The 25,890-nt window shown below is 40.0% G+C and overlaps 1 protein-coding gene across 1 annotated transcript; it reads right to left on the bottom strand.

Moving 5' to 3' along the window:
- Positions 1–807: 807 nt before the first annotated feature.
- Positions 808–25,341, bottom strand: LOC134612436 (aquaporin-7-like). The gene is made up of 6 exons (XM_063456791.1): positions 25,221–25,341; positions 10,495–10,621; positions 4,850–4,987; positions 3,471–3,589; positions 2,753–2,970; positions 808–982 (listed from the first exon to the last, which is right to left on the bottom strand). The coding sequence occupies exons 1-6, from the start codon at positions 25,320–25,322 to the stop codon at positions 808–810; spliced, it is 879 nt and encodes a 292-aa protein (XP_063312861.1). The 5' UTR covers positions 25,323–25,341.
- Between the last annotated feature and the right edge of the window lie 549 nt (positions 25,342–25,890).

The following is a 25,890-nucleotide window of genomic DNA, read 5'->3' as shown; positions in this document are numbered from 1 at the left end:
TGAGTGCCACAACAGTCAACAAATCACAGGCTCTCTAGAACCTTGCACCATCATGGGTCAAAGTTCTCAGTAGAGAGGAACATTGCTCTGCCAGTTTAGTTAGTCTACAAGAGTCCACAGCCCACAAATTAGCCAGATCATACCAGAATGTCCATAACAAGTGATTTTTCAGTGCAACTGTCCAACAGGTCAGAGCATCATGGTAGTAAACCTTTTTGTACCTTTGAGTATCTTTGGGTTCAGGATTAAGTCTTTAATGTCTAAGCTTGTATTTTTCCATTCGCGACTGCATATACAAGCATTTTAGTAGTTAAGGACACTAACCAGTGGTGTGTCAAAGTGCTAAAATATGTACTATATAGAACACATTTAGAAACCGTACATTAATTTCTTAAATACAATAAGCTGTGTAATCCTTGGAAGTTAAAGAACAATGTTGATCAGCAACTTGTCTATGGTCTTTTGCTGCATGCCCATTTTTCTGGGAGTCTTGTAGCATTCTAAGAATGAGGTGATATGCCATCATCAATGCCAAGGAGAGATTATATGAAAGTGAAGAAATACTGTGTGGAAAGATAAAATAATTTATACGTAGGCAGAGAGTTAGGGGCAAGTCCTTATGAGTGCCATAGAATTATCTTCACTCACCATTGGCACTCAAAGGACTACATGTTAGTGGAGATGCAGACTTGTAGTAGGATTTTAGTGTCTGCATGCTGTAGTTAAATGCATTGCATGGCTACATAAATTCCCTTAGGACGGATCTACAGAATTGCAATGTCTCGTGCCATTCATCTCCTGAGAGAATCACATGTATTCACAAGTTGCTGTCTCTGAAGTCCCTGCTTCCATCTCGTATACCTTCGTCACTTCCTCACTTGGCGGATGATGCAGTCCAACTAAGAGCTGGTAGAGAAGGGCACCGGTCAGGCTGCCAACCAGAGGAGCAACTATGGGTACCCAACACCAGTAGTTCCCAGCTCTGGAAAATAAAACACACCAAACATGAACTGATTAACATACTGATTACACCACATTGTTTCTAATAGATACAAACCATATCTACAGACATGTTCCTTGCAAATTATGGCAACTATTTACTTGCTAAAGATAATAATTTTAGATAGTTGCCTACTTCAAAAGCAAACTGACATTTTACACCTTCCTCTTATTAAAGGACTGGAGCAGATTTGTCCAAGTTATTAGCTCTAAATGTTATAATAAATAAACATGGTAAATGACATCCAGCACATATTAACTAATTACCTTTAGGGAGTCATACAAGCAAGGTAAATATCACTAAAAGAGCTTAGTGGTGTACTAGCAAAGCCATTAACAGATTTATTTAACCAATCATTGTTAACAGGAGTAGTCCCAGAAGATTGGAAGTTAGCGAATGTTGTGCCCATTCACAAGAAAGGTAGTAGGGAGGAGTCGGGCAACTATAGGCCAGTAAGCCTTACTTCAGTAGTGGGGAAAGTAATGGAAACCATGTTAAAGGATAGGATTGTTGAACATCTAAAAACACATGGATTTCAAGATGAGAGAAAACATGGGTTTACTTCAGGGAGATTATGCCAAACTAATCTTATTGATTTTTTTGATTGGTTAACTAAAATTATAGATTAGGGTGGTCCAGTAGACATTGCTTACCTAGATTTCAGTAAGGCTTTTGACACTGTTTCACATAGAAGGCTTATCAATAAACTGCAATCTAAGTTTGGATCCCAATATTGTTGAATGGGTAAGGTGGTGGCTGAATGACAGGCAACAGAGGGTTGTAGTCAATGGAGTATATTTGAAACATGGGCTTGTCACCAGTGGGTACCTCAGGGATCTGTACTTGGACCCATTCTCTTTAATATTTTTTATCAGTGATATTGAAGAAGATCTTGATGGCAAGGTATATCTTTTCGCTGATGATACTAAGATATGTAACAGGGTTGATGTTCCAAGAGGGATAAACCAAATGGCAAAAGAGAGTTCAGAGAATGACTACTAAACTGGTTCATGGATTGCAGGATAAAACTTACAAGGAAAGGTTAAAGGATCTTAACATGTATAGCTTGGAGGAAAGACGAGACATCTCATACTGAGTAAAGCATTGGCAAAACTTTTCCAGGCAATGTAGCTAAGAAAACACTGTACGTCTCTGCATAGCTTTGCTGGCTGTTGCTAATCACAGAGCCATGATAAGAAAGGCGTTTTGTTTCCATGATACACACGAACAAAATCACTGGCACAAGAAAGGACCAGTTATCAATGTGACGCCAGCAATAATGTGTGTTTAATTCCACTTTATCCTATAAATATTATCTAACTAGGCAGGTCACACGAGTCCATCGACAGATCAGTGCTTGATTTTATTTTACTTCTAGTTACACGCCAAGGGCTACTTAGTGGTTGCCAGTCAACCACTTGGTAAAACATTAAATGTAGTACTTGAATCGATTTCACTCACTGTCGATTTGATCCAGACCCACCCATTCTGGAATATAATGTGTTTAACAAACCTGACTTTAGGGTATACCATGTAGTTTTAGTTGAATGGGTGGGACCATGGGAGGATTATAGACCATAAGGCTTGAGAAACCTTCATTATTGGTCCTTCTGCTATTATCTCAGTGACATAGAGATATACATTTAGATGACTGATAGGGTAAGTCAAAGAAAAGTTTACAGAGAGAAAGAAGACAGAAAGACACATATATAGTTGTCAGACAGATGGACATCAAAGTACCAATAAACATACCTGAAGACTTCAATTCCCCAGCCAGCTATGGCCGTGAAGATCCGTGGCCCAAGATCCCTGGCTGGGTTAATGGCATATCCGGAATTCATTCCCATGGACATACCAATGACCGTAACCAAGAGTCCAACTACCACTGCCTGAGTGCCATTCAGAGCTGGGCTATTCTTCTTATCATTGATGGCCAGGATACACAATAGCAGGGCTCCTGTCCCCACCACCTGCGGGATTACAGAAAACATTAGATGTCAGATATCGATGTGACAGCCAATACAGGCAAATATCACCAATGGTGGCCATATAAAACGTGCATCCTTTATCAAATTGAATATTTGTTAGATTTAGTACAGATCTTCCTGTTTGGTTTTTATTATAGTTACATTACATACTGAACGATACCTTATCTATTAGTTTATTCCACACACTTGCAATTAGAGCTGTGAAAGGGATGCTGAATTTATCACTAATCATTAATGTAACTAGAGCATGTATTTATAGCAACAAAGGTTTGGCAAAGTGATTTACCAGTAGAACATGTAAGTGCCACGTTATTCACTGTTATGTGGGACTGATCATTGAGAGGTGGAAAAAAAGGTATATCCACTCATTATGTGTATTAGCATGTTTCCCCTACATTGAAACAGAATCTGAATGTTATGTACTAGTGTATGCAACATCTCACAAAATATTCCCGCTATCAGTACAGTGAAATACAACTCACCTGGTCTAGGAAACCACCCCCAATAGACAGGTAAGGCTGAGGATACGTAGCAAATATGCTGGCTGTTTCCAAAGGTCCCGTGACTGTGAAATTTCCTTCACAATAGGTGTGCAGTGCCTCTAGCAGACAAAAAGAGGACATATTTAGTACATTTCACTGCTACTTCTTACTATATCAATATCCACAGCAGTAAAAGTTACAGTAATGTGTGTTACATATTGTGGATGACAAAGATCCACAGCAATAAAAGACATAGTTATGAGTATTGGCTTATGAACAAATCAAAGAGTTCTATAGCAATATGTTTTCAATACCTACCAACAGAGGGTGGTAAGTATAGCGAGCCGCATGTGGGCAATCCAAAAAAGAGAACCCTTCCAAAAAGGGTAATGTCAAAGAAGGGGAATATCAGCCTGGCATGACTGTATGCCAGGATAACTGTCAGTTATGTTGACTCATGGCATTAGGAGCAGAACATTTACAAAGCACTGTTACCAGGACTGAGATTCCCATAAGGCCACCAATACCACCCCTAGGGCAGGGGTGGGGAACCTTCGGCCCTCCAGATGTTTTGGACTACATCTCCCATAATGCTCTTACAGCTATAATGTTAGAAAAGCATCAAGGGAGAAGTAGTCCACAACATCTGGAGGGCCAAAGGTTCTCCACCCCTGCCTTAGGGGCAGCACACGGAAGTGGGGCAGCACTGCTGGACCCTGTATCTTTGGTGGTGCTCAGGCGAGAAGGAGAATCAAAATTTCTCCTTCTCGCTCGGCACCTGCAGCGGCAGGTCCTGATATCCAGCCAGCAGCTGAAGGAACTGCAGGACAGTGCGAGGAGATGACATCAGCATCATAACCCCGCACGATCTCCTGTACTGTAGTGGGGAATAAAAGAAATGTAGAATTGTGTGAGCAGGGGGACAGAAGTATGGAACAGGTATTTTAAGGGATAAAGAAGAGAACAAGTGTGGGGAGGAGTACAAGTGAAGGACTGGGAGAAAGAAGAGCGGACAAGTGAGGGGCAGGGAGAAAAAAGAGGGTATAATTAAGGAAAGGGGGAAAGGAACATATGTGAGAAAGAAAGAAAGAAATACAGGGGGCTGGAGAGGGATAAAAAGGGGCAGGTTGGAATTGAAACACAGTGCACTAACACACCTATACATACACACCAAATACCCATAAATGCACGCTAAAACTCCACACAAATATATTCCTGCATGTACACACTGGCACTCTAAAAAACACACATCACTATATTCACTCACCAACACTCTACACCAGCGGTTCTCAACCTAGAATTTTCCTTTTACTTAAGAAAGCTGTTGCCAACTCGACAATATTTTTTAGACTCGTCAAATATGTTTAAAATGACAGTACCATAATAAAGACAAAACACCACTGCAGCAGCAAGGAATGCACCGAAGATTTGGGCCAGCATGTACATTGGGAGTTTCTTCCATGGCAGCCTTCCCAGAATGCAGTTTGTTAGGGAAACGGCACAGTTCATGTGGGCTCCTGGAAATAGCCAGAAATAAAAATAATATATGATTATATAAACCCTTTGAAAAATAAGAGGATTGTGCAAATTACTGTATAAAAGTTATAAAATTGTTGTAAATAAATATCTAAACATTTTGTGTACCAGGGTCAAATAGCTAGAGACTGGCTATTTCATTTCTTAATTGGAATAGTCATTTTAAAAGCCAATGGTTCTGATGTGTTCCATGAAGTTCTCCAAGGCAATGGTCCCATGTGTGCTCTTGCCTTCATAACAGGATTATACATGTTATAGCTATTGATCTTGTTGTGCATGTTCTCCATTCCATGCCTTGTGTTCAAAATATTAACAGATATTTACTTGGCCACTAGTCAGGGGCGGGCTCGAACGGGGGGCAGAGAGGCAATTTCCCCCCTGGCCGCCCTAAATCATTTTAAAATCGGTCCTGGACGTGTGCACAGGGTGCACCGTGCCCAGATGCCAGGAGATGGAGGGTGCCGCGTGGAGCAGGCCGATGGCCTGTCACAGGGAGCCCAGCAGGTGGCCAGCTGGTGACCTAAGGGCGCCCCCGTAGCAAGGCAGAGTAGGCACCTGCTTGTCCCAGATGGCAAGTGCCTACTCTGCAGCAATATACCGGCCGGGTGAGGAAGGAGGCAGGTGGCGGCGAGGGAGCGCTGACTGTGCTGATGATCTTCCTGCTCCCTCGCATGCCCTTTCTGGGGATGCTGGGGACCGGAATATGACGTCATTCTGGCCCCGCATCACTAAACAGTGCGAGGAAGCAGAGAGGAGCAGGAAGATCATGAAAGCCACTGGACCCTTGGGAGAGGACCCAGAAGACTCTTGTGTGTGCAAGACTGTGTAAATCTGTGTGTGTCTGAAAGTAAGTGTGTCTGTCAGTAAGTGTGTGTGTGTGTTTCAATAAGTGTGTATGTGTGTGTGTCAGTGAGTGTGTGTGTCTGTCAGTAAGTGTGTGCGTCTGTCAGTGAGTGTGTGTCTGTCAGTGTGTGAGTGTGTCAGCGAGTGTGTCTGTCAAGTAAGTGGTTGTCTGTCAGTGAATGTGTGTCTGCCTTGTAAGTGTGTGTGTGTGTGTGTGTCTGTCAGGGTTTTTTTGTTTGTGTTATTGAGAGTGAGTGCCAGTGCGTCTGTCAGCAGGGCCAGCCTTTGAGGTGTGCAAGCTGTGTGGTCACGCATGGCGCCATGACAACAGAGGCGCCCAGCGGCCAACACAGCTCACAAGTTGGGGACACCAGCATAGTCAATTTAAACGATTCCCTGGTGGTCCACTGGTGCACACCAACAGTATGTGCAGTCAGATTATATCCTCTCCCTCGTGGTTCCGGCGCTCAGTTAGTGAGTCAGAGCACAGGCTTCTCAGCCTGAGCTCTGACAACATTGAAAGTCAGAGCCGTGAAGGAGCGGGTATGGCAAAGAGCTACTGATTAGCATAACATCAATATCCGTTAATAAACCAGGAAAAGGTGGGCATGGATGGTGATTTGATGGTGGAATGGGCCACTTGACTGGATTTGCCCCCCAGGCCTAAGGCTGCCAACCCTGTGTGTTATTCCTAGGTTGTCCTGGACATAGGTCCTTTATGATCCACAATGTCAGTATATGAAGTTTTGAAAATCACTGTCCCTATGTTTGCCCTGCACTTCATAACAGGTCCAGATGTTTCCATAGCCATGTGTGATCTACTTGTCGTGCCCTCTAGTCCATAATAGGAACAGAGGTTGTTCTAGACGCTGGTTTTGTGTGTGTCCTCTACTTCAGAGGTTTCCTAAGATAGTGGTCCTGCATGAGCCATACAATTTAAATCATAAGATATTTTCCTTTTTATGACCGAGCAATCATACAGAAACTCTAGATCTGTATGATTGCTCATCTTCATAATATGACAAGATGTTTCCCTAGCAATTGGTTATATTTATGCTCCCTTATCTAAGTTATTGTGACCAGGAGAGGCCCAATGCACAGGATACACAGCGTATGCAAATTCTACTTACTTATATAATATGTCATACCTGTCTTAAATCTAATTATTATTTAAAAGAAGGGGTGGCTTCCATGTGCCCATTATAAGCATCACCATTATTTAATGGAATATTATGGTTATTGGGATTATAGAGTAAAGTCAAATGATGCCAGTGAGCCATTCATTATCTCATGAAATTAGGGATTAGAAAATTAAACAAAACAAATGTAAGCCACAGTTTTTTAAGCAGTACATTTTTCTCTATATGAAGCATTCAGTTCATATTCAACCTGGTGATTTGTTTGGATCAGCTAATGATGGAATAAAGGTATGTATTAAGGGTTTTGGTCTCTCATCCTTCATCCAAGCAGCAAGTCCTAAGAATCATATGTCTGCTTATATTCTACAGGATCACTTTAACAGAGTCTAACCTATAAGGGAAGGCTTTAAATGTTTTGTGCTTTTGTATGTTCTTTCCTAATTGTTAATTATTTGGTCATAGCCATCATTTGTTTCTAGTTTCCCTATCCATTATAGCATTCTATGTTCTTGGGGAAGTATCCTAGTGGACAGTCTCCCTTAGAGGTGTGCCAACCAGCTATAGATATGGTTTAGGCCACTAATCAGACAAAATGCTTGTTTCGTAATAATTCTGTAAGTCTGAAATTGGTTTTGACCACAGGATTGAGTTAATGTTCTACACATAACAGAGTTTGGAGCTTCTGATTGGTTCTTAACTAGCTAACAGAGCTCCGGAACATATATTTGTTGACTCAGCTAATTCCTCTTAATTTGAACCTTTCATGGAAGTGGACTCTGAGGCTCTAGGTGTTTGTGTAGGCTGAGATAGCAAGGGTCATGGTTTAGGTTATAAATATGTGTAGAGCTGCCAGAAGTTCTGATGAAACTGAAGGTTTATTACAATACTTGGTAATTAAACATGATGACTGGCAAAATATGTTAAAATATTCAAAGAGTTATTGTTAAGTTATAGTGATGCCAGTTTCTAAAGATAAGTACTGACTACCAATTCTATCCGTTTGATAGAATATCCTGTCTCCTGTTTACACTCTACAAGGTCGTGATTCTATACATATGAGAAGGAAATTCTCCATCCTGAAAGTCTAGATGACTTAAAGGGGAGCTATTTAAACAATTGAATGAAATCATCCAAACTTTTGTAAGTCTTTTTTAAACGTAATGCTCTGCTTTCTTTTACATTTATATTAAAAGTTCAGCAAAAATCATAATCTAGTTCACACAAATCAAAACCAGAGAAAACAGTGCACGCAAAGAGGTGACATAGTAACATTGTTTCATTTCTCCTCTTCTCTGTATGCTTTCTCTATGCTGACTGCTGGGTATAGATCAGAACACTTTCAGTACCCATATACAGGCATGGATTTGTCCTTTTATTTTTATTTTTTGCAGACCTCACAAATACATATTTGCTGAAGTTAGGGATCTGTAAATATAATATTAAAATGACCATGTAGTGACATTTCCCCTTTCCCCAGGGTTCTATAGTTTAGTTAACTTGATATTAGGGATTACAAAATTACAAAATTAAACAAAAAAAATTTAAGCCACAGTTGGTTAAGCAGTACATTTCTTTTAAATCAGGAGGTTCTGTCCACCACATTTCCAGCTCTGATTTGGAACCTGGAGATGGCATAGAACACTTTTTATATTTGTATTCCTCCTCCAACCAATATTGCAGAAGCTCTAAGTCATTCATTTTATTAGCTCGTTTTTCTATGATGTTGGCTCATTCTCTTTATAAACTCTTTGAATGTTACCACCCTGACCTTTCATGTCATTGTCTTTGGACCTGTATCATGACCATGCACGGTATCTCCATGTTGGATATCTCTGTTGTACAGTTCTGAAACAGGTACACAGATTGTCACAACTGCAAAACTGACAAAACCTTGCTGTGTGCAAAACATATGGTGGGTATGGACCTGTAGGAAACTACCTCTGGTCATTCCACCTTGTTTAAAGATAAATAGAGAGAAAGAGAGAGAGAGAGAGAGATATTATTATTATTATTATTATTATGATATTTATAGAGCGCCGTCAAATTCTGCAGCGCTTTACAATGGGTGGACGAACAGACATGTAGTTGTAACCACACAAGTTAGACACACCGGAACAGAGGGTTTAAGGGCCCTGCTCAATGAGCTTACATGCTAGAGGGAGTGGGGTAAAATGACACAAAAGGTAAGGAAAGTATTAGACTAGTGACAGTTGCAGAAGAGGAATCAGTTGGGAGCTATTAACAGTTCAATTGATACGCTTTTATGAAGAAGTGGGTTTCTAACGATTTTTTGAGTGGAGACTGGGTGAGCATCTAACGGAGGAGGGAAGCGAGTTCCACAGGAACGGTGCAGCCCTCGAGAAATCTTGAAGGCGAGCATCAGAGGTGGGAGTACGGACAGAAGATAGACGTAAGTCTTCAGCAGATCGTAAGGGCCTAGACGGGACATACTTGTGTATAAGGGAGGATAGATAGATGGGAGCAGCATTATGTAGAGATTTGAAAGCAAGAACCAGAATTTCAAATTGAGCTCTATATTTTATAGGAAGCCAATGTAGGGACTGACAGAAGGGTGAGGCATGGGAGGTGCGGGCGGGCAGGAAGATGAGCCTCGCCACCGCATTCATTATGGACTGTAACAGCGCAAGTTGGGAGCACGTGAGACCACTGAGAAGCGGGTGACAGTAGTCAAGGCGAGAAAGGACAGTGGAATGGACCAACACCTTAGTCGCATCTGGTGTTAAGTAGGGGCGGATGCGCACAATGTTTTTGAGATGGAAATGACAAGATTTTTAGCGATAGATTGAACATGAGGCTTGAAGGAGAGGTCGGAGTCAAAGAGAACACCTAGGCAGCGAGCCTGCATGGGGGAACTGATCGTAGCACCGTTGACTTGGAGATGGATAGATGGACGGACGGATATTGACATTGATTCTTGACAACAACTTTATTGGCATTTTTACTAAACTGGAATTGTTAAGAACTGAAAAGGAAATTTAACATTTTGGGCCAAAGTAATAAAATTGGAAAAAACTATTTTTCTTACTAGAAGTATGCACAGGGGAAAAAATGGTTTCTGATTGTTTCGGATCAATCTATTTTTTTTTCTTCAAATTTTGTGTTTTCTGAATTTTGGAAAATGGTGCTGTGGATGAACCGAATTACAGTTCAGAAATGTGCTAATTTTGGAATTTCGGAAGCCTGTTATTCCATATGAGTAATGAATGAAGGTGGCAGTCACAGAGTTAACAAGTAAAGTACCATTTTAGGGAGTTATCTGCTAAACTGCTGAATTATAAAAATTAAGAAAAGTCCTTTTCTTAATTTTGGTCTTTCAGCTGTTTAGCAGATGACTCCCTAATTTGCTGTCCTTACATGGGGTTGCCACAAGGATGCCTAAATAGCTCTCTAATTTGGTATCTATAAACATGTCAATCCCAGATAAGCATACAGTGTGTCACCTATACAGCATAAAAAATGCATCATCAATTGTCAGAAATACTCACCAGACACCCCTCCAGCAACATGGATTCCCATTGTGACCCCAAATCCAAAGGATAAGTTAATGCTCAAATATTGTCCAAATTCTTTCTTTCCAAGAACCACCTGGGCTACGGAACCTAGACCAAACAGCTGGAACCAGACAAAAGAATAAGCTTAAAAGTGACTCATTTGTATTAAAACATTTTTCTTAATAATTTAAGTAATTATGTTATCTCCGCAGTGTTGAGCTCTTTGGCCTGAACCTAGTTCAGGTCAATTTAATTTTCTATCTAACAGTGATAGAACCACATCAGCTTCTTCAAAGAGGAGAGGTAGCTTAAAGGAACACTCCAAACACAGTTAACACAGCATCCTCTTTGTCTTATTTTCATATTGCTGATTGTAAGACAAGTCAGTGCTTTTATAAATGTTCTAATATGAACCCAATGTTCTTCCTCACTTGCTTTGAGCTCTCACTCCAAACAAAGATGGAGGCTTTTCCTGGAGAAGCACTAGATTCAATACTTCTCTATGTGAAGCATTCTATTGGCACATCATGGAAGTTGCTCCTTGCATTCTGTTCATATTCAACATGGTGATTTTTTTTTGTCTGGATCAGTAAATGATGCAATAAGGTTGTCTAAAGGGTTTTGGTCGCACATCCCTCTCATGCAAGCAGTAAGTTCAAAGAATCATATGTCTTCTTCATTTCAGTTTCAAACTCCTATATTTCTACAGGATCACTCTAACAGAGTCTAACCTATAGGGGAAGGCTTTAAATGTTCTGTGTTTTTTTGTTTTTTTTTTGTATTTTAGCATTCTAAGTTCTTGGGGACGGATCCTAGTGGGCAGTCTCCCTAAGAGGTGTGCCATTCCGCTATAGATATGGTTTAGGCCACTAATCAAAATGCTTGTTAAGTAATTTTGACCACAGGAAGACTGCAGCTAAGAACTAAGTATTCATTCAGAGTTAATGTTATACGCATAATGACATTTGGAACTTCTGATTTGTTCTTAACTAGCTAATAGAGTTCCGGAACATATATTTGTTTAGTTTGCTAACTCCTGCTAATTTGAACCTTCCATGGAAGTGAACTCTGAGGCCACTAGGTGTTTGTTTAGGCTTAGATGGCAAGGGTCATGATGTAGCTGGAACTAGACGTGAACCAGACATGATGTAGGTTATAAATATGTGTGAAGCTGCCAGAAGTTATGATAAAACTGAAGGTTTATTACAATACTTGTTAATTAAACACGATGCCTGGCAAAATATTGGTAATAAATTCAAGGAATTAATATTTAGTTATTGTGATGCCAGTTTCTTAAGATGAGTATGGACTACCAATTCTTTCCAGTTGGTAGAATGTCCTGTCTCCCGTGTCCAGTCTACAAGGGTCGTGATTCTATACTTATAAGAAGTTAATTGTCCAATGCTATTTTTGGTTGAATACGCTTGTCCAGGCATTTAACCAGCTCTGTGACCACTTCTAGGCGAAACTCAAACAATGGGCTCTCATGGTAAACCAGATGCCATGCTGCCTTCTCTTCTTCAGGTCCTGGGAATGAACCTCTACAGTTTCCTTGGTCGGAAGCCTTAAAGGAACACTATAGGGTTAGGAACACAAATATGTATTTATGACCCTACAGTGTTAATAACACAATCTAGCCCCCCTAAACATAGTGAAATCTTACCTTTACTCCGGTTTGCTGTTGCTGGCTCTGCCCCTGATCTGTCTGCAGGGCCGGCCTTAGGGGTGTGCGAGCTGTGCGGCCGCACAGGGCGCCATGTAGCAGGGGGCGCCGTGCGGCCGCACAGGGATTTAAAAATTTTTTTTTTTTTTTTTTTTTTAATTTGCAGCGCGGGCGGAGCTTACTGTGCGGCGGGGGCGGAGCTAAAAGCGCCGGAAAACTGCTGCAGGGGAAGCAGGAAGGAGTCCCTGCTTCCCCACCAAACAGTCACCAGGAGCTGCACTGCCTCCACAATGAACTCCACAGGTAACTGTGTGATTGTCAGGTGAGTGTGACTCTCTGCCTGTGTGTATTATTGTCTGTGTGTGTATGACTGTCTGCCTCTGTGTGGGTGTATGACTCTCTGCCTGTGTGTATTACTGTCTGTGTGTATGACTGTCTGCCTCTGTGTGTCTGTGTGTATGACTGTCTGCCTCTGTGTGTCTGTGTGTATGACTGTCTGCCTCTGTGTGTCTGTGTGTATGACTGTCTGCCTGTGTGTGTGTATTACTGTCTGTGTGTGTGTATGACTATCTGCCTCTGTGTGTCTGTGTGTATGACTGTCTGCCTCTGTGTGTCTGTGTGTACGACTGTCTGCCTCTGTGTGTCTGCTTGTATGACTGTCTGCCTCTGTGTGTGTATTACTGTCTGTGTGTGTGTGTATGACTGTCTGCCTCTGTGTGTCTGTGTGTATGACTGTCTGCCTGTGTGTATTACTGCCTCTGTGTGTCTGTGTGTATGACTGTCTGCCTCTGTGTGTGTATTACTGCCTCTGTGTGTGTGTGTGTGTATGACTGTCTGCCTCTGTGTGTGTCTGTGTGTATGTCTGTGTGTGTCTGTGTGTATTACTGTCTGCCTCTGTGTGTATTACTGTCTGTGTCTGTGTGTATGACTGACTGTCTGCCTGTGTGTGTCTGTGTGTGTGTATATGACTGTCTGCCACTGTGTGTATTACTGTCTGCCTCTGTGTGTGTGTCTGTGTGTATGACTGTCTGCCTCTGTGTGTATGACTATCTGCATGTGTGTGTCTGTGTGTGTGTATGACTGTCTGCCACTGTGTGTCTGTGTGTATTACTGTCTGCCTCTGTGTGTGTGTCTGTGTGTATTACTGTCTGCCTCTGTGTGTGTGATTGTGTGTATGACTGCTTCTGTGTGTATGACTGCTTCTGTGTGTATGGCTGTCTGCCTCTGTGTGTATGGCTGTCTGCCTCTGTGTGTATGGCTGTCTGCCTCTGTGTGTCTGTGTGTATTACTGTCTGTGTCTGTGTGTATGACTGACTGTCTGCCTGTGTGTGTGTCTGTGTGTGTTTGTGAGACTGTCTGCCTTTGTGTGTCTGTGTGTGTGTGTGTGGATGTCTTCCTGTGTGTGTGTGTATGGCCGTCTGACTCTGTGTGTGTGTGTGTGTGTGTGTGTCACTTACAACCAATACACGCATATCACACACTGTTAATACACCCATTACAAATATCACACATAGCATACATATCACACACAGTCATCACACCTAATATCACATACACAGACAACACAAACATTAGAGCATACATGGATGACGGGGGGGGGGGGGCGCTGTGAAGATTTTTCGCACAGGGCGTCTAAATGCCTAAGGCCGGCCCTGTCTGTCTGCTTGGCTGACATAAACAGAAGTGGTGATCTGAGCCAATCACAATGCTTTCGCATCAGAAAGCATTGGATTGGCTGACAATGTCAAGGAGCCAGATCAGGAGCAGATCAGGAGCAGCCCTGGCCAATAAGCATCTCGTCATAGAAATGCATTGAATCAATGCATCTCTATGAGGAAAGTTCAGTGTCTGCATGCAGAGGGTGGAGACACTAAATGTCAGTCACACTGTGCACTGCCCCAGGAAGCACCTCTAGTAGCCATCTGAGGAGTGGCCATTGAAGTTATCACTAGGCTGTAATGTAAACACTGCATTTTCTCTTAAAAGACAGTGTTTACTGCAAAAAGCCAGAAAAAAATCAACAAGCGTAGTTGTTCTGGTGACTATAGTGTCCATTTAAGGGACTTGTTCCCCAAATGCAGCTCACACTCTCAAAGGGTCTCCAATCACCGCTATCGGAAGTGTCTTGCGGGGTTCTCTTGGGACACTGATCCAGGAGCGACCGGATCAGTGGGCACGGCATGTAGGTTTCACTGGTGGCCTAGGACAAATTGAGAGAAGTGTCAAACTTTACTTACGTTAGCCTTATCCCTACTCTGGGAATAGAGATTACAAAGAGAAAGTTACCTGCCTCTATTTTGTTTAAATGTACATAGGGATTTGGGTCAGACCGCAGGTAACTTTCTCTTTGTTTTCACTATTTATTTTGAGCTGTTAGATACTCAGCCACTGCTGCTGTAAGCACGGTGCTTTATTTCATGTTTGTTTACTGAGATTGCCTTGGGGTCGGAGTGGGCTGAGGAGTCTTTATGTTTTGAGTTTTTTTTTCCTTTATGTTGTGTTTATATCAGATTTAATAGGTCATTGATAGGATAGAGCTATTCATGTCCCTGCCAACCTCTCATGATAGTCCTTACTTCCCTTTAGTGGGTCTACTTGTTATATTATTTATCCGTGCTTTTTAATATCTCTTACCTATTATACAATAGGAAATTTTTATCTACCAGTTTGGCCTATATCATAGACATATCTATTACTTGCTTTAATATCTTGCTGTATACTGGCGCTATCTGCCGATTCTTATATGCTACCGTACCATTACAATACAAAATTGATTGACAAAAAAAAAAATCCATTTGCTAAAGAGATAAAAAAATAACTTTTCCACAAACTGAAAATGTAAGTTCACACCCAACTCTCGCCAAAAACCCCAAAACATCCTTACAAGCTAGAGGCGTAAACAGTAAAACAGACCATCCTTTTCCGTTTACCTTTAGGGGAATAAAAAAGAAAAACAGAATATTTACAGCATCCGTTTGTTTTTCTTCTCGCACAAATTATCTCTTTTTTTTCCTTGACTTATGACCTTATTTACTGTCAGACATTTATAAAACATTTATGATCGAGATTATCTGAAGTTCAGATGAACAATGTTTGCATTGCTTCGACACTGGAGTAACTTAGTAACATTATAACATTTCCATTTCAAGTGAAAAAAGTCTTAAGTCCATCTAGTTCAACCTTTAAAGCACCCTTATTAATGCTTTATATTATTAAATATTATTAAATAGTTTGGCCGACTTGTTGCGCAACGCTTTACAATATTATAAATGGGGGGAATTTAACAACAAATGAGACAATTACAAAATGTTACAGGAACAATAGGTTGATGAGGACCCTGCTCAAACAAGCTTACAGTCTAGAGGGTATAAAAACACAATAGGAAGGACATCTAGGGGTTTGTAATGTGTTTAAAGGTTTACAACACCTGTATTCCCAGATGGTCTACCATCCACGTACTAGACAGGCCTGACCCTGCTTAGCTGCAGAGATCAGGTGTGCTCAAAGTGGTATGGCTATTGATTGTAGTTTTAATGTGCTATTGCATTTTAATGTTTTTTAGGGCTGACAATGCTGATCTAACCCTCCCCACTGTATGGCACACTGTAGTTGCTGTGACAGAGAGCAGACACTGTAGTTGCTGTGATGGAGAGTAGAAGGGTTCTCCTGCAGTTCCTTCCCTCAAATAGTTGACAGATTTTAATTACAATTGATAAACAGACCAATGAGTCTGTAATTAGCAGAACAAGGAGTCATAATATTACATAGATTTATTTCTTTATTTATTTTCGAAAATCTATACTTCGCTAGCAATGGTGCTCTAGCACAATATATACACATATTTTTTGCTCATTGATGTGTACAAAGTTGTGTCTAAGTTGTGTCGAAATGCACATTCATCATTTAAAAATAACAAGCAGCTTGTTAGTGGCTGTATGGGTTTTACTTATACCACTTTGTTATTTACATAATTAAACACAACAATTAATACTTATACAAAAATCAAGTAGTTTCACAAAACATTATGCAATCAGCGAAGACTACATTCATCCTTCTGTAATCATAAAACATTTGAATCACTTGTAATTAGATGCGACTGATATTACAACACATGGAAGAACAGAGTGATTGGTAGTGTAGTGTGAAATAGTGGGATCAAGCTTCGGCGAGTTGTATTGACAAGGACTCTCAGATGAGGTCACAAAGGGGGACAAACTATGTCAAGGGTCTAAAAGGTATTGTAGTGCATGTGTGAGTTTATGCAAAGTCTAAAAAGAGGAGAGCAAGGAAGTTATTCTGTCCTAGTGAAAGTAAAGAATAACGAGAGCTGGTAAGAAGGTCATGGAAACAGAAGTTAAACAAGGGCTGTGTTAGTAGGTCTAGGCAAACTTCAGTGCCCCAGATGTTGTGGACCAGATCACGTTGCAGCCAAAATGCTGGTAAAGCATCGGGGGAGATGCGCTCCAAAACATCTGGAGTCCTAAAGGTTGCCTACCCCAGGTGTAGAGGATGGGTAGGGGCAAAGTTGGAGATGAGGTAGGGTAGTTGGGGGAGAGTTGTAGGGGGTTAGTATACGAAACAAAAAAAGTTGCAATATAATCACTGTTGGATCAGAAGCCTGTGGAGCAGAAACATGAACACATGTGGAAGAGTGTATACTTTTATATAAAATATACAGACATAGTCAAGAGGTACAAAACATTTTAACAGAGAAGACAAGACCAGGTATAAGATATTTTTACAGAGCTAAAAGGATCGTTGGTACCAATTTTGGTTCCAACAACTTTGCAACAGCTGGAGTCTTTGGAGAGAACACCCAAAAATGGAATTTATAGGGGAATGGCCAGGCTTGTTCAGAGCGACCTTAAAAAATCAATAAACAATACCAGAATCCACCTACGTTTTTCAAGATCCTTCATATGTTTTTCTTTAAAACTGGACTTTAATAATTCCAATCCATTTAAAATAATATATCACACAAGAGTTAGAAATTAGCCAGGGCACAGCTCACAACTTTCATGCCCATAATTCCAACAATCTCAAAATATATATTTTTTTTTTCAAATGAAAAATGCTGCTTAGAAAGAGCATATTACGAGAACAAATGATATTTTCTGTTTAATTCAATGTTAATGATATTTATTGTTAGGATAATTAACAGGAATCAGTGACAGAACAAAGGATATTAAATATCTGGAAGACTTCAAAAGACAAGATGCTACCTCTTGAGAAATTCATAAGATGAAGAACGATGTTTATTATCAAGGAGAACGGGATCTATGCCATGTCTATTGAAGCTCTCCTTCCCTTATCTCTCTATGTGGCTATGCTCAGCAATAGACACAGAGGAAGCTGTGAATAGTTATCAAAACCAATGGATGCCCAAAGGTCTGCATCCTCACACTGGACCACAGTTGGTTAAAGTGGTACCAGGCCCTCACACTCCCACTGGCAATCCTTGTGTTGCTTTTAATGTTCTCATTGCCAGAGGGTTGAACAAATCAATGTGTTGCTCACCCCACTGGCACTGAGTAGGTTAACCATTGACAACTTGATGTTTTGTCCGTGGGGAGGTCTCGTCACACAGCTGTCATGTGAACTGAAGGTAACGAGCAAATATTTGGTGCAAGTTCCACAAACAAAAGACGATACCCTATGTTAGTATCTGATCTTTACTAAAGCAAATAGATACCACAAAATATTGGCATTTAATGATGGGAGATGCCAGGGAATAGCAAATAGCAGACAAAGGTTAATGGACAGTAATCAGTGTGATCCTCCCATTCCTCATCAAACACTGTATGTTACGTATGTTATTACTAGATATTTAACTGGACAAATAAGGTGGTTAGTACATACTGCTACATATGTTATTATGTTAAGAAAAATTATCACCAAATCTTTTGACATTTCTCATTTTTTAGGTCGCTTTTAATTAAAGAGTCACTCCAGGCCCACCACGAGCAAGCCCCAACGTGTAGGTCTTACGAGGCTCAGATTATCTGTAAGGGGACCTAAGCGGGTTACACAGGGGCCCGGACACCATGAAGATAGTTGGCCAAGCTTGACCTCACTCACCATGTCTACACTATGAGTGAAGGAGGAGAACTGGTAGCCTACTTAGGGCTCTATAGTATCTTAATCCGTCTCTGGCTAGAGTTATTTATGTGGATTGGGCTTATTGTTTTGTTAATTTTCTGTCATTTTTGTTAACGATGAAATAAATAATAATAAATGTCGCTTCCTGTGCTCACATTTTCTTCTTTTCCCTCCTAACCTAAAGTTATAGTTCATTGTTATGGATCAACTTCTTTTAAAATTTGGTATAATTTTCAAACTTTATTTTAAAAACTATTATTTTAAAATCTGAGAAATCGGAAGCTGTGAATTACCTGCACTCTTTCTTCCCTTCCTCCCTCCCTAGTAACTGGTCTTTCAATCACAAAATTAAATTCTATTGAGCTGGGACTGACAATCTTCTAATATTTTTAATGAGGTCTATATTGGATGAAGCAAGATAAACTCTTCTGAAGGTCTACCTTAGCAACGGGAATGCATTGCCATCAACACAATTAATTTATACTTATATTAGCCATTTTCCCACTTTTATCTTTGTTGTCCTTAAAGGGACTCTATAGGCACCACAACCCCTGCAGATTAATGTAATGGTTCTGGAGCATTCAGCCTGTCCATGTAGGCCCAGGAGTGCAAACACTGCCTTACTGAGACAAGCTTTGTAGCATTTTGCAGCTTACTAGATAATGATAATAATCTGTGATTCTTGTACTGAACTGACACGGGAAGGCGCCTGGCACACACCTCGCCAGTAATGTTGTTTTGTTTTCGTTATGATGATGCATTTGGCACATGATTACCCGCAGCTGCCAAGGTACAAATTCACTGTAATCCCAGATGTGGGAGGAGGTAGCTGCATTTTGTTCCAAGAGAAAACCTGCAATAATGACATGCTTCGATTGAGCAATGCAGCCTAATAAAGGACAGTCCTGGTGCTTTGTTTAACCCTTTCAGGCCCAGAAAGAAGTGAAGGGGGAGGTGGGGGTTCAGCCAATATTGTCATAAAATATAAAATGATATTAGAACTTTTTTTCAATCTCTGTTTTATGTTTAAAATAATGGGTCCTTTTTTTTCTTTGAAATAATATGTAACATTGTACTCATTAGCCACTTGTTTTAATATAATCCTTAAAAAGGTACCTAATCGTTAACAAATAAACATACAAAACAGGTTTAGCTCAGGAAAAAAACAAAGACTACTAGAAAAACGTAAAAGCGAAGAGACTGAAAGAGGGATTACAGAGAGGTCCTCCCAATTATCAGTCTCTATACCCCAGGACAGAGTTGTTCATAATCATGGCTAAAAATTGCCAGTATAGAACATGAATGAAATATATGTAAAATAATAACTTTTTATTAGTCCCTTCTAGGGAAGATAATGAACAACAAAATAAATAATAAAAGTGTATATACAGTGAAAGACAACACACCTTGTTATCAATATGATTGCAACAATGTCTCAGCGGCTAAAGTAGCTATTGGTGTGTATGGTGAGAGAACATAAGTATCTCCCTGATTTGTATCGCTAAATAGCAAAGTTGCTAAGGAGGGGAGGGAGAAATTCACAGCTCAAAGGGTGGGCTGGAGGAATGAAATATATGCTGAAAATAACAACACACTCAGACTAGCACCAGATCGTCAGAGTAGTGTAAAGTAGTGCTAAAGTTTCCAAACATACCCCTCAGCTAGGAGACCCCCCCTGTATGTAAAGTATAAATCACATAGACTAGATCCCTGGTATCAATAAACAATAGGCTGTACGTTGAAAAAAGAACTTCACATCCCATAAAAGCGAACTAGAGTGACGAGATAGCCTGAGAAATCATTAGCTCCTAAGGTTCCGTCACTCAGGATATGCTGCTCATATACAAATATCGACCTAAATTCTGATGAGAAGTCTAATTGCTAAGTAAGCGAGACGACCAGATAGAGCAAACTGAAAATCCTAGTGTATAGAGGAAAAATCCTCACCTAATAAGAGTATTACAAACAGATTTCTAATCTAATCTTAGACCAAGTGGTCCCGGTAATAACTCTGCAGGTAAAACGCTGCTCATATACAAATATCAACCTAAATACTGATGAGAAGTCTAAATGCTAAGTATGCGAGACGACCAGATAGAGCAAACTGAAAATCCTAGTGTATAGAGGAAAAATCCTCTCCTAGTTAGAGTATAGCAGACAGATTCCTAATCTAATCTTAGACCAAGTGGTCCCGGTAATAACTCAACGCGCGTTTTGGCGCTGGCGTTGCGCCTTTGTCAAGAGCTTACCGGAGTGAGTAAGCCCGCCATATTTTAAACCCCATAAGCTCCGCCCATCGAACTCCCGACGTCATCGTCACTCTCGAGCGCCGTTGGTCAGTGGGCGGGGAATGGATGGTTGAGTGGCATGTGCAACCATCCGGCAAGGGGATAACTGAAAGTTAACCCTATACTCACCAGATACCTGGATGGATGCTGAACTAGTCCCTAACATGGACAGTAATAAGAAATACCATATTTCAAAAGTAAATTTGAGCAGATTACTGCAGGAAAGTGTATAGATATATAATGGTTCATAATTGAAGATGCAGAATTTCTTTTTAATTTAAAGATTAATTAAACAAGTGAAAAGAAGCAAAAGTGAAAGATATTCAAAGATAAGGAAAATAAAATTGAAAAATATTTTATTTTTCAATTTTATTTTCCTTATCTTTGAATATCTTTCACTTTTACTTCTTTTCACTTGTTTAATTAATCTTTAAATTAAAAAGAAATTCTGCATCTTCAATTATGAACCATTATATATCTATACTTTTGAAATATGGTATTTCTTATTACTGTCCATGTTAGGGACTAGTTCAGCATCCATCCAGGTATCTGGTGAGTATAGGGTTAACTTTCAGTTATCCCCTTGCCGGATGGTTGCACATGCCACTCAACCATCCACTCCCCGCCCACCGACCAACGCCGCTCGAGAGTGACGATGACGTCGGGAGTTCGATGGGCGGAGCTTATGGGGTTTAAATTATGGCGGCTTACTCACTCCGGTAAGCTCTTGACAAAGGCGCAACGCCAGCGCCGAAACGCGCGTTGAGTTATTACCGGGACCACTTGGTCTAAGATTAGATTAGGAATCTGTCTGCTATACTCTAACTAGGAGAGGATTTTTCCTCTAAACACTAGGATTTTCAGTTTGCTCTATCTGGTCGTCTCGCTTACTTAGCAATTAGACTTCTCATCAGAATTTAGGTCGATATTTGTATATGAGCAGCATATCCTGAGTGACGGAACCTTAGGAGCTAACGATTTCTCAGGCTCTCTCGTCACTCTAGTTCCCTTTTATGGGATGTGAAGTTCTTTTTTCAACGTACAGCCTATTGTTTATTGATACCAGGGATCTAGTCTATGTGATTTATACTTTACATACAGGGGGGGTCTCCTAGCTGAGGGGTATGTTTAGAAACTTTAGCACTACTTTACACTACTCTGACGAGCTGGTGCTAGTCTGAGTGTGTTGTTATTTTCAGCATATATTTCATTCCTTCAGCACACCCTTTGAGCTGTGAATTTCTCCCTCCCCTCCTTAGCAACTTTGCTATTTAGCGATACAAATCAGGGAGATACTTATGTTCTCTCACCATACACACCAATAGCTACTTTAGCCGCTGAGACATTGTTGCAATCATATTGATAACAAGGTGTGTTGTCTGGCCAGTACATTACAGACGGTTCCTATTTTTTACACTCTTTCACTGTATATACACTTTTATTATTTATTTTGTTGTTCATTATCTTCCCTAGAAGGGACTAATAAAAATTTATTATTTTACATATATTTTATTCATGTTCTATACTGGCAATTTTTAGCCATGATTATGAACAACTCTGTCCTGGGGTATAGAGACTGATAATTGGGAGGACCTCTCTGTAATCCCTCTTTCAGTCTCTTCGCTTTTATATTATATTCGTTGGGTCATACCCACATACCCTGCAACCTTACCAACTCTAGTGTAAGATTTTATTTATTTATTTTCTTCCACTGGATGTTGTGTCTTCTCCCACTACTAGAAAAGCGACCACAAAAACAAGAGGACATAGTCTTAAATTAGAGGAGCAAAGGTTTAAAAATAATATCCGGAAGTATTATTTTACTGAGAGGGTAGTGGATGCATGGAATAGCCTTCCAGCTGAAGTGGTAAAGGTTAACACAGTAAGGGAGTTTCTATGTTTCAATTTACATTTTATTGATAAAATACAATGACACCAAGTCAAGCTACAGTATTGCATGTCCTTAATTGCAAATACAATGTGAATTATAAAGTGGTATAAATTGTCATCTCTGGAAGATATCATCCATCAAACATCATATATCCTTTTCATTATTTCTATGCAAGGATGAAAAGACACACGTAGGGGCGACAGGGAATTCTAACTGCCCCCAGTCAGGAGTGCTCCACTCCAAGTGAAGAAAACATGCAGGCACCTTGGTAACCCACCCTGCTTCCTCTCCTGCAATTGTGTCATTCAATAAACTAACCCATCACTGTAAAGTATCTAGTAACCTACTTTTCCCGTACATGACCTACATCTTAACCTTACCTCTCGTGACCCTTTAACTCTTCCTCTAGAATGTATGCGCGTATAAGCAGGGCCCTCAATACCCTCTGTTCCTGTCCGTCTTGTTATAAATACTAGTCTGTTAGTCCACCCATTGTACAGCGCTGCGGAATTTGTTGGTGCTTTATTATTAATAATAATAATGATACAGAAGGAAGATTAGCTTGAGAAAGGCTCTATGCAGACACAAAGCATTTGAATTGTGCACTTAACAAAAAAATCTCCCTGGCATTTTATCCAATTTTGTAACACGTCTGCCCACTGCATGTTTTCTCCAAGTTTTTTCAATCTATTCAAATAGCCCTTGTTAGAAATAAAAATGAAAAGCGTGGAATTTCCTAAGCTACTGCAGAAAACATGCAGGGAAAAATCATCCATACCTAAAAATAAATCAGAATATATTTAATATACTCTTAATATTATAATTCTAACTTAATGTTTTCTATGTATCTTAAAATGAAACCACCCTTTCGTTAATTAAAACGAAGGCTGGGCTTTTGGTCATAATGGAATAGAGCATTGCTGTCCAGAGTCTTAGCAGTGGTGGATCAAATATTTTGGGGCTGATAATCTAATTGCTGGGCAACATAAGATCTTCAGAAATACCTGTACACTATATTCACCTTCTGTATCTTATAACACAGGCATCGCATTATCACACTCAATAGGAACACTAGGCTTGATATCGCACTTCCCTCTATAATAAATAGATTAAGGGTATTGTGTATTGAGGTTTTTTTTCTGCCAGTTGTGATGGTGTGAAGTTGCACGTGGAATGCTGACCACAAGCACTCCACCAGCTCACTAGCAATCTGTGTCTCATTTGTTATGATTGCACTCAGTCAAAAAAAACCTGTAAAACAGAATTTAGCTATATAATGTCTAGATACAGAATTGTTTTTTTGAAAGCAGGCCCAGGGTAAATCAGCAGACATTGTAAGACTCCAGCCTCGACAATGTTAACACCTGCATTGTGTAGATGTATTTACTCCTTAGACAGGGCTTAAAATATCAAATTCTGCCCTACCAGCCAGGCTTTAAAAGTAACTCAGCACTGCAAGCCTGGAGAGTCCATGGTATACTCACTAGGGGCAAATTTCTACTTGCCTATGGTACATTTTTACTTGCCTATGGCTATTGACGAGTGTAAATTTTGAGCCATGTCTTATAGATCTGTTCCCGTATCTCTCAATAGCCCACACACAGACTGGCTAAAGAGGTCGTCTCTGTAAGGTACCTGTAAATGTTGGGTTACAGTGACGATTACGTTTGGAGCAATGGTGCCCAAAAGGTAGAACTACAATTCCCATGATGCATTCCATGTCTTTGCATGCCTTTAGAATGAGAAGGCATCATGGAAGTTGTAGTAGTTAAACGGCAGAGAATCTACCTTTAGGGCAGCATTAGGAGTTAGGAAATGTAGAATTAGGGTTCCAATCAGACAGCACCCCTAAAAATCCAGGATACTTGGCAGGTATGGATTTGGTTCACAAAATCGAAGCAGGATAAACCCCTTTGGGTAGTAAACTTGGCACGGCACATTGAAAGTTTTACCTGCCTATTTAAACAAACAGAAAATAGATTAACCTAATACAGCAAAAAATCTCCAATTGCAAATAAACCAAACATCATGATCACGAGAAAGCAATCAGTGCACATTATTACTCTTTTAAAGTGGCTCTTGGAACATATATGTTTATTTAGCAGTTCTATAAACACAACATGATTGAAAGTTACAAGCGTGCCATGAAAACAGTTATCTAACAGTAATCCAGAGTGTACGATATTACTGATTCTTCACAGCAAGGTTAACCATTAATACCATGGTGTAGTAGACATAAGGTAAAGCATAAAATACACGATTAACACAGAAAACTCCCTTATTATTACTTACCTGGGGCTTATTTACTAAAAAGGCAATCTTGGTGACTTGCGCACCAAACTGCAAACTTTACAAAGTAAAATTCTTCACAAAGCAACATATTCTGTATTTATATTTTCCTATCCTAATTTCTTTTTAAATTATTAATGTTACCTATCTCAACAAAAAATCATGAATAAACATAGTTACATAGTTACATAGCTGAAAAGAGACTTGCGTCCATAAAGTTCAGCCTTCCTCACATATTTTTTTTAGCTGTTGATCCAAAAAAAAGGCAAAAAACCCAGTCTGAAGCGCTTCCAATTTTGCAACAAACTAGGAACAAAATTCCTTCTTGACCCAAAATAGAAAAACGGATACACTAAAATAACTTTTCACATTACTAGGTAATTGTATTTGTATTATTAATAACGCTAAAACTGCTCTACAAGTCATTTTGTCATAGAACAATAAAAGCACAAGAACTATAATAAAATGAATAAGTTGTGCCCTAGCTTACCATCATGATAAAAGTTGATAATAATTCCGCAAACGCTTCCCGTGCCCACTTGTTGCGAATTGAAATCATGCTCCGAATCTTCATGGCAACGGGTGTCTTCATGGTGCTTTTTGTAGACGGCAAAGGCGATGATGTTTCAATGTTATACTTGGACTCTTTCATACAGCTGTGCTGCAGCAACTCTAGTTAAACACTAACACGCGTCTCTTAAAGATGCATAGGTAGGCAGACCAATTAATGGGAGGTAATAGTGCAAGCAATACAGTAATCTAGTTATAAACCTCCACCCTTTCCTCTTGATAGCTCCAAGGTCCATTCCCATTTTAATTCCAGTGATATGAATGTGGAAACAACTTACGACAAGGTATCGGGTAGTCATTGCTAATCTTGGCACCTCATAAAGTGAAGAAATACATTTCTCATGCTGCTTTGCCCGTGTGAAGTAAGGAATGTAACAATATTATTAACAAAATCAAGCCTTGAGTATACAATGATAAAATGTTTCCTAGCAACAAAGTATCTTTGATTTCTCTATTGATGCAAAAGAAGAACAACAACCCGATCTGAGTAATTTCCAGTTGCGTTGCCGAAAAGCAGAGCAGCAGAAGATACCACGCAGGATATTATTTATAAAATATTTTACCAGGAAAGATACATTGAGATTTCTCTC

The sequence above is a fragment of the Pelobates fuscus genome, chromosome 5, assembly GCF_036172605.1.
Source record: "Pelobates fuscus isolate aPelFus1 chromosome 5, aPelFus1.pri, whole genome shotgun sequence".
Lineage (NCBI taxonomy): Eukaryota > Metazoa > Chordata > Amphibia > Anura > Pelobatidae > Pelobates > Pelobates fuscus.
The sequence above is the reverse complement of the archived record's forward strand: the minus strand, read 5'-3'. Positions and strand labels throughout refer to the sequence as shown.